Genomic DNA, 11,900 nt, shown 5'->3' with positions numbered 1-11,900 from the left:
ATCTCAGTTGGGATAAATGAGGAGAAATCAGGTGACTGAGCCGCTAAAAGGTCAGGGAGTAGGGAGTGCCTGGTGGATGTCCGTCGTATGAACGCCGTGGGGGAATGATGGCGACTGGGGAGTGAAAACTTAAAACCGCTATATCTGAGATTTCGCGTGTTTCACAAAAGTCATCGTGGTCTCTGACAGTGTGCAGTGTAAATTGAAATAGCATAATCCGTCGCGCATTATCAAGACCTTCAAACTATTTTGGGTCTTACAAAGGAGGCGGAAGAAAAGACCGAAAGACAGAACTGAAAGGAGTCCGTTGGGATTTATTCAAATTGATCTCTCGTAATGTTGCTAAGTTCATAATATTTCAAACAGATATGATTACCACCCGAACAATGGTACCAAAAGGCACTATCAGCATACATAAAACTAAACTGAACATGTAAACAATATATTGATACAGTTAGCAATAGACATACATTGAAAAATACATTCCTAGATAGAAACGGCTTGTGTAAAAACCTTCAAACCGGACAAGCTTTGCCACTTCTTTGCAAGAATCGAAAAAGAATCTCGCCGCCTGGACCCGAACACTCGGAAGCGCAAATCACTACACTGACGATTGAAACTGTAAAAGTAACCAATAAACCACACTCTACAAAAAAAGTCCTATCAACGCCGTTAATTTATTACCAATGTTTGCTGTTATGCAATTCACGGCGTTTGCTGTGAACTAGTTCACGGCGTTCACTGTGATCTCGGTTACAGTGTTCATTGTGATCTGGCCACAGTAAACGCCGTGAATTGGAGCCTGATTTGCAGTACTTCGGTGCTCAGCGGCGTCAAACTCACAGTGTTTACTGGGGACCAGATCACAGTGAACACCGCGAACAAGATCACAGTGAATCCCGTGAGCAGATCACAGTAAACGCTGTGAATTGACCTACAATGAAAACTGGTAATAAATTAACGGCATTTACAGGACATTTTTGGTAGAGTGCAATGAGGACTCTTGGTTCCAACACTGCGAACGCTTCGTCGGTATTTACCTTGTCACCACCCGGTGCCGCGTTGCCAACAAGCAGGACTACAAAGCGTCGACTTCAACCTCTGACAGACTCAGGTGGATTTCATAACAGCTATTTAAATCGTGGATCACCTCACAGCTGTCCTCCAGCGGGTGGCTGAAAACGACACTCGCTGAGTAGTCTGGTATACGATGGCACTTGTTCCCTGCACAGAAATCACAGAAATCCTCACAGTCGAAGTAATCGCCTTCGTCCGAAATCCTGATGTGCAGCAGCGGGTAACTCTGCAACAACTTCTTAATCGGCTCGCTGTGTGCAACCACGTGTGGGCAGGAATCTTCAGGCGTCTTCATGCTCAGCTTCCGAAGATGCGGCAGCACCTCGCCGTCCAACGCAGTCAAGAAGGCGTTCGACGGCACGCCACCGATGTTGAGTGTGCGGAGGAGCGACAGTCGGTGGAGGATGGCCGTCAACGGGCGCAGCTGTAGAGGCGGAGTAGGGATATCGGCATCGAAGGAGAAGAGGAGGGTTTCCAGCGCTGCGGTGGCCTTCCCTGTACCCCCGAGGCTGAGCACCAAGTCCACCGCAGCGGCACGCTCTTCATGTGCTTCGTACGACAGCTGCACGAACTCCAGGCGCGTCGCGGCTGCTCTAAGGAATGACTCTACACCGAGCAGATAGGGTACAGTGGATTCGTCCAGCTTCACCTCAAGGGACAGACTCCGCAGGGCCTCGTACTGCGCCATGACCGCCATGCCCCCCAGCAAAGGGCAGTCCAGTTCCCGGAGACGCGGCATGGTGGAGGGCAGGGACGCCGCGGGAGGAAGGGCCCGCGCCAGCTTCAGCACCTAAGAGGAATTTAGACATTGTCTTCAGACTCAAACATGTTAGCACTATTTAAAAATATTTTTTTCGGCAGATGATTCCTTTACAATTTTAACATAATAGGAGAATACAAGACACTGTTAAGGATAAAGTGAAACTTAGCATGTCCTAGTAATATTTGTCGCAGAAAGACCTTTTTGTGGTCAAAATTCAACCATTATTAGATGAATTTACTCCCAAAGTTGGGGGCCCCAACTTCTATTAGCTCCTGAGTTACGGAGGTTTACGTAAACTTTTTGCACTGAAAACGTAATGGTCGGACACATGGCCAAATTATGGCGTGACAAAAAGTCACGCCAAAAATTGGCGTGACACGATATTCACGCCGATAGACGGCGTGACATGTGCGTCACGCCGTCATTTGGCGTGAATGACAATGCGTTTTAAGAGACAAAGTCACGCCAAAAAGCGGCGTGACACGAAATTCACACCAAAAATTGGCCTGAATTTTTGAGTCACGCCGATTTTTGGCGTGACTTTTCTGTCATGCCGTTTATTGGCGTGACACTTTGTGTCACGCCCCTGCAGCGGCACGAAGTCACGCCGATAGATTTTCAGTGTGTCGTTTCTCCCAAATTCTCCTCACGACAAAGGATTAGCTAGCCAGTCTTCAGATTCTGGCAATTTTATCTATTTTTACATAGAAAAAAGATAGCGTTGGCAGATTTTATGATATCAGTTGAGAATTTTTCTTCAAATTTGTGAGATTTTGAGCTATTTTGGTCTGTTTTTTTTTTTTAAAGAAAAACTGAAGCAGATATCAAAAAAAGGACAACGGTATCTTTTTCCTGTTTAAGAGTAAGGTCAAAGTTCCATTCTATAACATAAACTCATACACTAAGACTTGCGCCCCAACTGCTATTAGTTTCAGAGTTATGGAGGTTTATGTAAACTTTAAGTCTTTTCTCCCAAATTCTCCTCATGACAAAGGATTTAGTTACCCAGTCTTCAGATTCTGGCAATTTTATCTAATTTTGAGTAGGAAAAAGAGAGCGTTGCCCGATTTTTAACATATGTATGCCTTAGTTTTCCTGTAAAACCAAAAACCAGACCAAAATGGGGCAAAATGTCTTAAATTTGAAGAAAAAAAGACCAGGCACAATATCTTTTACAGCCTCTTCTTGACTGATATCTTCAAATCTGTCAACGCTATCTTTTTCCTACGCAAAAATAGATAAAATTGCTAGAATCTGAAGAATGGGTAGCTAATCCTTTGTCGTGAGGAGAATTTGGGAGAAACGACAAAAAGTTTACGTAAACCTCCATAAATTAGAAACTAATGGGAGTTGGGGCGCTAGTCTCAGGGTGTGAGTTTATGTAATAGAAAGGAACTTCTAGCCCGAAATGTTATACATATAACCTTAAGGTGTGAGCTTGCTTTTACTCTCATACAGCAGGTGAAGCCTGGCAAAAAATGGTATAAGCTTTCTTAGATTTGCTTACGCATGAGCTCCTCTACAAACTGAAGTTTGTATTCTCAGTATGCGTCCACAGATGCATACTTGCAAGTACACATCTACAGATGCATACTCAGCTGAGTACACGTCTACAGATGCATACTCAGTTGAGTACACGTCTACAGATGCATACTCACACTCACCCAAGTATGCATCTGATATCACCGTGTAGCTTAGGCAACCCAAACTACCTCCATGCTCACCCGGCACGAGATGGTAATACATGGCTTCCAGGCATGCAGCACTGCTCCAGGCCTCGAGTTCTGGTGTTCTTTTCCGAGCTCGTCTACGAATGGGTCTTGGGCACAAACTTCAAGGCGCTCCTGATGCAGCCGCATCTGCCCGCGCCTGCCCGCAGGCCGGCTCGAGCCTCGACCCGCTTTCGGATGATGCACCCGTACCTGCCCGTGCTGTGCCCACCCTATGCCCGTGCTGAGCCCGCACACGGCCGTGCTGAGCCCAGATTTGCTCAGGCTGTGCCCGTAACCGTCACGAAATCTTTATGTCTGGGGTGGCTCTTTGTTTTCCTGGGGGAGTATCACCCTTTTTCGGTGATACATTCGTGTTGTCTATTTCCGGTGATACATTTGTGTACGACTCTTTTTTCGGTGATACATTTTAGAATCACCCTTTTTCGGTGAGACAGTTATGTCTCACCCTTCAGAGAGTGACATGTTTTTCAGTGTTGTCACATTCATTTCAACTCGATGTCGCGTTCCTGGAATGACTGTGTAGGTGGCTACTTCACACAATGACCATGACATGAGCGCGTGTACCTCAAGCGTGGTCGCATGCCACTTCAGGCGCAGATGTGCGTATGGGTCAGGAAATGGAACAGTGATCCACAACTGTCGTAGAGACGCTGGCACTGGATCTTCAAATTGAGCAGCACCTGCAAGAACCGGGAGCAAAACACCACTCATGTCACCAATGTACTCGACTTCGACTGTGTGCAGCTTTAAAACTTCCAATCCTGTAAAAATAGATTTCTTTGCATTAAAAACAAACGGCTTCATTCCAATACACGAAGCAGTTTCCACTCGATTACCATCCCATCCCTAAAACATGAAAAAAATACTTCATTAGACTTACCTGGAGTGTGAAGCAATTGCTGAAGGAATGCACGTAGTCTATACAACGGCAAATCCGCTTTCCCTTTGAAAAGTTCCAAAGAAACTTCCTTTAAACGACCAAGGGACGCTTGCCTAAAGAACAAGAAAATATGCAAAACCTAGTCAGTTCATGATAGAAATATTACCTAAAATCTGTTGATAAGTTTAGGCAAAGAAAATTCAATAAGGCAAGTTACAGTTAACAAGTAACTTTGAACCGCATGCATGAATTAAATCAAAAACCACTGAAAGCAACTTTTATGTTCTACTGTATGTGGACAACTCAATAGGGGCCGTGCAATCGGCAGATCTCGAGTCGGTGCGTGTTAACACGTTCGCTGCGACGGGGTTTTGGGCGGAAAAGCCCAGACTGCGAAGGCCTCCCCAGAGAAAACTACTGACCGCAGAAAGCTCGGACACATCGACACATCATTCGACTTCTCAAAGGGCCAAAACACCAACGAGCAAAGAAAAAAAATACGACCATGGGCGTTTGCGTATGGCCCGCCAGTGCGCGGCGCCCAGGCTGCGATACGAGAACGCGCGTGGTCGTACACTGATAAAAATTTTGTCGTAACTTAGCGACACATTTATCGCTAACTTTTTTAGCGACAAGATTTGTTGTGGAACGAATAGCTTGTTAAACAGTAGTCGTATTGGAACTAAGGGATAATTTCACAAGGACTAACTTGTAATAACACACCAACAATAATACATCAATGACAAATATTGAAAGTCCAAAAGAAATTTTGTAATGTCTGCGACAATATTCATAGAGTACTTTTGTCGCTAAATTTATTTTGCATGGGTTTTTTTTTAACAATAGTAATTTCCATATGACTAAGAAGAACAAAATAGATGATTATTCATAATACGCTTTAATTGAGCAGATAGTAATTGCAAAAGATGTTGTTTCCACACAAATTGATCGCAAAGAGTGACAACAAGAATTTTGTTCTTCAACGACAAAATGACGCTTACTAGACTCAACGACATTTGTTTCGCTTTGGTTCATGATGAAATTCTATGTTTTGGAACGACTAAATTTTCACTCATCTGATTGTTTCTGTACAACCATTTTTTAACAGTGTATGAGCAAATTTCTGTTCTGGCCAAAACGAGGCAACAGGAACAGGTAGGAAAGAGCGACCAAATTTTTACTCGTTCTTTACACACAAACAAATGAAAAGTGGTATAGTAAAGAGAACGAGTATTGTGCTCAAAAATTTTTTTCGGAGGATATCATTCATCTCAGAACTTACAACATGTACAGAAAAGACAATGGTATCATTTGATCCACGAAGCGGAAGAAGGGGTTAAGTCGAGTTGCTTCAGTGACCTCTTATCAGTCTATCAAGTAAACGTAAGCGAAAATTTGGTCCAAAAATAAGTGTGGTGAGACAAGTCCCATCCTCTTGCATCTATTTTTAGATGACATTCCCCACCTGTTCTCCCACCTGCAAGGTTCAGGCCTTTCAAAAGTGCACGGATTCAACTCGACTTACCCCCTTCTTCCGCTTCGTGGATCATTTTAAAGTGCAGAAGTGAGTCAGTAAATCGTAAACGGATTGTTTTTCGACTTTCAATGGAAAATTTTGAGAAAACGAACATGTAAAAAACGAGATTTTGGGGCCGGTGTCGAAACTAACCTCATTTCAACCTCTTATATCTTTTCATCAATAATGGTACCCTTAAATTAACCATTACGAACATGAACTCCTACATTCAGTTATTATAAAACCTGGAATGTTTTTTATCACGCACAATGATAAATTCGGAGAAATATCAGGTTAAAGATCGTGTTGAATGAGCTTCGGCTGGACTTCGGCAGGCCGATCCGCGCGCCACCTCCGGCGGTGCCGAAGCGGGGGCGCGGAATTCAAAACACAATGTAGAGCGGCAGAGCCTCTCTCAACACATTGAACAGGGGCAGGATAAGCGAGGTGATGAAGATCATTTACAATCCACTTTTCATTTGCATAATAGTAAAGAACGAGTCCTTTCATCTTAATATCAATATTGATTGATATTATACAGCACTTCGTGCTTTTAGCTTTCTTTACTTCTAGTTTTGACCTGCCAGGTCTCTTAAAAATTTAGGTTTTTGTTTCGACGTTCTGCGACCATTTACGTACGCGAGACCGCGTGTTCTCGTGTACCGCGCTTTGGATAAAGGGCAGTTACGAGCACGTTGTTCTCGTATCGATGGCAAAAATTAATTCTCCGCCCACGCACCACAGGCAACATTGGGGGACGCCGTCCGTAAGGAAGATCACGCCATAGCACGCCGTCAGAGAGTCTTAGCGGCCCCGCGGCCGTTCTGGCGCACGGATTTTGTTCGTACCATGAAGAAACTGATCATAAGTTACTGACATTCCTTCGCTGTGCTGTCATAATATAAACCTTTTTGTTAGTATTATGAAGAAAAGCTGAGTAGTATCTGACCTGGTGATTACTAGTGCCATGTAGCATGCGTCTGACATGGAGAAGGTCATGTGGAGTTTAGAAATGGCGCATTTTGTAGATGCGAGAAGGAGACCGCTCTTGTCAAATATAAAATTCCAAAGTGAGCCGGCAGTCAGCGAGTCCAAGCAGGGGGCCAAACGCAGAACAGCGCTGGCTAGTAAGGTGTTGCTGCGAACCGAAACAAGAAGACAACAATCAATTTAGAACGACTTTGATCTTAGAGAGCTGCCCACCAAAACCCGCAATTAATAGGAGTTGAGGCGCAAGTCTTAGTGTATGAGTTTATGTTATAGAATGGAACTTTGACCCCTAAAGTGAGACATCTGAAACAAGTATTTAAAAAATGCCAAATAGCCACTTTTTAGCTGAGCGATAGCGAAGCCCGTTACTCAGGTGGGGTTGAAAAGTTTTTCCTGTCTGCGTGCGTGCGTGCGTGTGTGTCCGCACTAGTCCTCTTGAACGGCTCAGCCGATCTCGGTGAGATTTTGCACACTTTTTGGGTATGTCCTTGGCTCGGCACACGTGAAATTTCACCATCCTAGCTCAACTGGTTCAGTTTTTATTATAGCCGAAAAACACATAAAAAACGGCGAAAAATCGAGTTTTCTGCAGGCAGATTGATACTGTCTTGATCCCCTTTCTTCAAGACAGAAGTGATCTGCCTGCGGAAAACTCGATTTTTCGCCGTTTTATATGTGTTTTTCGGCTATAAAAACTGAACCAGTTGAGCTAGGATGGTGACATTTCGCGTGTGCCGAGCCAAGGACATACCCAAAAAGTGTGCAAAATCTCACCGAGATCGGCCGAGCCGTTCAGGAGGAGTAGTGCGGACACACACGCACACACGCACGCACGCACGCAGACAGGAAAAACTTTTCAACCCGACCTGAGTAACGGGCTTCGCTATCGCTCAGCCAATCAGTAGAGATGACTCTGTTTTCTTATTTAACACAAAATGATAATTTACAGAAATTCTCTTCGGAGTGACCAGACCCTTTCGTTGTTTATCTCAAAATTTAATTTGCGCGTCTTGAAATTGTTATCACACCGGTAAAACAAAGGCATAGAAATTACGCCCTTTAGGGCATAAATACTCTTTTACGCCCTTCCCAAGGGCATAAATCGTTATATGCCCTTGGGAAGGGCGTAAATGGTATAGGAATTTCATGCAAAATTTTAATGCCCTTCCCAAAGGCATTAACGATTTATGCCTTTGTTTCACCGGTGCATGTATAACATTCACTCAGTTACTTTTACTTTTCCCTGCTAACAGTTTTTTGTTTCTCCTGAAAAATGGCCAAAATGGAGTTATCCCTTTCTTCCGCTTCCTAGATCAATACTATGTTGACAACGAGGTGCTTTTCTTCGTAAGGTCTAAAATTATTTGTAAGATTTTCTGACACTGCACAAGTGGTTTTTCTACAATGCGAAAAAATAAGTAAGAATTGGTGAGGTTGAACAGGTGAATGAATTTTATCAAAATTTGGCTTGTATGATTCCTTTTTTAAGTGAATTAATTAAAATCTTCAAGTTTATAAAGCCTGGGGCTTAATTAAGGATTTGACAATTTCACTTAAATCTTGCCTTGAGCAACAATGACTCTGCATATTGAAAGCAATTAATTTTCGAAACATATGTATGTACAAATAAGTTTTTCAATAGATGTCAGGTTTTGGTGTTTAGCCTGGATGTAAGGGACGTTCTGAGAATTATCGGAACGTCATTCACTCCACTCGTCCCCAAGGTGTGCCAGACGCAACGAAACTTACTAGCTATCCACACTCTTCATCCTCCAGAGATGCGGATGCAACGCTGCGTCCCTCCATCGGCGGCACACGACCCGGCACTTCAGCAGCTCCCGCGCACTCAAGTAGCCGAGGATGAGTAGCAGTTCGTCGTCGCCCAAATTGGAGAGCTCCATCTGCGGGACAATCGGACAGGGGAAATAACTTTGAATTTCGGTAAAACAAATCAAACGATTTTCAAATGAGTTTCTGGCAAGCACTTCTTAATTTTAGGAGACATTTCGACAAATTTGAATGAACTTCAGTCATTTTTAAGTTTTAAATGAATTTTGATGTAAGAATTTGGCTACAGCTTTTCCCCCTTGGATGGCTGAGTAACAAGGGGTCCCCCACTTACAACCTCTGAACGCTAGGAGACAATCCGCGGGCGTTAACACTCGCGTAACACCCTGTACACAAAAACCGTGTATTGCGAGTAATACACGTCAACCTTATACCATATTTTGGTTAGACAGGCCAAATTTGGGTATTTTAAGGCTGTAATACACATGTTATATCCCCGTAATACAGCTTAATACCGAGTAGTCACAATTTACATTCATTAAATTTTAAATCCTAAAATTCGAGCGTGAAAATGCGACCCATCAGGGAGCGGCGTAAGACATAGCCTCACGGTTTTTTCACGGAGCAGTTGGTTGTCTAGGGACAATCCCACAATGTTAAATCAGGGACGCCTCTTAGTAGGCAAAATCACTCAGAATCCCAAATAATCAAGCTATCTGCGTACAGCAAAATTCTAAGTGAGGAATCCTGAATGATGATGATTTCCCAAGCGGCATTTACAACCCTTGATAGGTCAGAAGATCGGCCTGTCTGCGCTCTAGGTATCTGTCAGCAGTTTAGGGCTCCATGGTTGGTTAACGGTTAGGAAGGGTGGGACAGTTCGTAACAAACTCACATCGAAACAAAGGGGGCCGGAGCCAGGGTGCGAAAACTTAACGTAACCGGTAACTTAACGGAAATTCGGAAGATACCATTACTGCCGTTATTTTAATTTTGTTAGTTAATTTTAGTAACAAATAAAACGTACGATTGAAACATTAACGATAAAATTATACCCACATCTAATCAGGTAGATAAACAACGGTTAATAGCTTTTAACGGTTATACAGAATAACGATTATTGAAATTAACTTTCATCATTGGAGAATCATTAATAACGTTAATTGTGGCCCATCGTTTTTAGGTTGCAGTTCATATCAATAATCGCAAAACCGTACCGATTTAACGTTATTTTATATATTACACGATGCGCTTCTTTTCTCCTTCCGCTGCGCTGCGCCTGGGCGTACGGCTTGATAAGTGCCGCTAGAGTCGTATAAACCCCTTTGGGGCCCCCAGAGGAGACTGAAGGACTCGAAGCGCCGAATTATCGTGGACGCGATTTCTTATAGCCCGGCGAGGATAGCCGTCTAGCCTTGCTTCGCTTGCCCGCTATGATAACGATAAAACAAATTATTGTTATTAATATGAAATGTAACCGTTAATTTTGCTACAGGATTATCGTTACTAAGGAATAACCGTTATTTTGCTAAACCAAAACGAGTTGTTCTTCTCAAAAATGTTATCTTTTATACCGTTTAAATGTTTATCCACAGTTCTTGTTACTATGAATTAACGTTAATCCTTTTGCAAATGTTTGCGGTTATTGGTTGTACCTTTAATAAATAACAAAAGCGTTATTTCCGTTATTTTGGTTAAGTTATCACACTCTGGCCGGAGCTCCTGCAGGAAATAAGACTGCGCACCGCTAGAACTGACTTATTTGAAATAGACATGGTCGAGGCCGGAACACTTTAATGTCTTGAAAAGAGGGTGAAAATTCAAGGTTATGTTACGCACTGCCCTTACTCTACCCATATCAATCACCCGTGACCATTTAAGGAACTGTAAAGTGAAATTTCGGTGTCCTTGAAAATATTTTTAGACTGGAACGCTCTTTTAGAAACCCCTGCGTAAAAACAAAACCCAAATGCTGTTTCGACATGCTATCGCGATGATTTGTATGCCGAAATGCTTGTCGCTTGTCCAAAGTCGGGAAGTGCTACACAAAGACTTACTGAATCCACTGGATGACACGGAGGCAAGAAGACAAGCGCTGACAGCGAGCTCGACACTTCCCGGGCGGCGGTCGAGGACGAACTGAAAACTAGACAGCCTGCCAGCCAGGTTCAGTCAGGTCAGCACTGCGATGATCGCTGTCTCAGCATCAGCTTGGCGGCAGGGTTGCCGTTGCCAGACCCTGAGTACGCCAGTGCGCCACCAGAGCGCGCCCCGAGCGCCACTGGGCGTATCGACACCACAGTTCGCCACCGGAGCGGCGGAGCGCTCAAGTCGCCACACTGGCCATCCGTTTTGGCGCGCAGGCCGTGGGCCGGGGAGCGCGGAAAAGTTCCTAATCCCTAATCCGCCGGCTGAGCGGCGAGCGCGCCGAGCCAAATCGCCACTGGTCGCGGTCGCCACCGATTCCGCGAAGTCGCCACTCCAGCGCCACTCGGGTTGACCGAAACTCTACGCCACGCAGTGGGCCAGAAGACCGGGGGAGGCGGCTAAAACTCTGACGCGTTTTGAGCTCCAGAGTCGCTACATGGGACTCGAACCGAACGTGTGACCCCATCAATGGACTCCTAGATCAAACAGCAAGTGGTGGGGCTACACGCTCGGCTCGAGTCGTGTTCGGCGACTCTGGGGCTCAAAGCGTGTCTTGAGTTTTTGCCGTCTCCACCGGTCTTCTGACCCACTGTGCGCCTCTTCTGGCAACGCTGGTCAGCAATCAGCAAGAGCGCAGACTGCAGTCGCGCCTGACTTCATCCGAATTCACCCTGGGGGATTTTCCGCAGGGGAGCTTGTTCGGCCAGCAAGGGACCCTTCCCCGAAATTCCCGTTGCAGGACGGAGACTTTCCTGGTCACGGCAGTTAGCCGAATGTACCCAGGTCCTCCCGACCCCCCTTTCCAACAAGAAGAACGAAAGGCGAGCGGGCCACTTCCGCTTGGGTCGCAACAAACAGATAACAGAGAATTTAAACATCGCCGAAAATATCGTTTTGAAAGTTACACGGCATTTTAAAGCTTACACATAATATTTGAGACTCACTCATCCGAGTGAAAATAACGTTATTGGAACCGCTGGTAAGTAGAAAACCAACTCCTCGTCT

General features: G+C 44.6%; 1 protein-coding gene across 5 annotated transcripts; it reads right to left on the bottom strand.

Annotated features, from left to right (window-relative positions):
• Nucleotides 1–312: 312 nt before the first annotated feature.
• LOC117648026 lies at nt 313–11,020 on the bottom strand. Of its 5 annotated transcripts, XM_034390164.1 has the most exons (7): nt 10,805–11,020; nt 8,709–8,860; nt 6,919–7,107; nt 4,454–4,566; nt 4,138–4,334; nt 1,041–1,867; nt 313–619 (listed from the first exon to the last, which is right to left on the bottom strand). In XM_034390164.1, the coding sequence occupies exons 2-6, from the start codon at nt 8,858–8,860 to the stop codon at nt 1,079–1,081; spliced, it is 1,440 nt and encodes a 479-aa protein (XP_034246055.1). In that variant the 5' UTR covers nt 10,805–11,020; the 3' UTR covers nt 313–619; nt 1,041–1,078. The 5 variants fall into 5 exon arrangements, with proteins under 5 accessions (XP_034246055.1, XP_034246053.1, XP_034246058.1 ...); XM_034390162.1 differs by lacking the exon at nt 313–619 and having other exon boundaries at nt 940–1,867; XM_034390167.1 differs by lacking the exon at nt 313–619 and having other exon boundaries at nt 940–1,867; nt 4,138–4,253.
• Nucleotides 11,021–11,900: the final 880 nt, after the last annotated feature.

The sequence above is a fragment of the Thrips palmi genome, unplaced genomic scaffold (assembly GCF_012932325.1).
Source record: "Thrips palmi isolate BJ-2018 unplaced genomic scaffold, TpBJ-2018v1 HiC_scaffold_3, whole genome shotgun sequence".
Lineage (NCBI taxonomy): Eukaryota > Metazoa > Arthropoda > Insecta > Thysanoptera > Thripidae > Thrips > Thrips palmi.
The sequence above is the reverse complement of the archived record's forward strand: the minus strand, read 5'-3'. Positions and strand labels throughout refer to the sequence as shown.

Coding starts and splice junctions, on each gene's coding strand:
- LOC117648026 (XM_034390164.1), bottom strand. CDS start 8,860: ATGGAGCTCTCCAATTTGGGCGACGACGAACTGCTACTCATCCTCGGC. Junction 7,108..8,708: donor ATGAAGAGTGTGGATAGCTA/GTAAGTTTCGTT, acceptor TTCGGTTCGCAG/CAACACCTTACTAGCCAGCG. Junction 4,335..4,453: donor GCAATTGCTTCACACTCCAG/GTAAGTCTAATG, acceptor CTATTTTTACAG/GATTGGAAGTTTTAAAGCTG.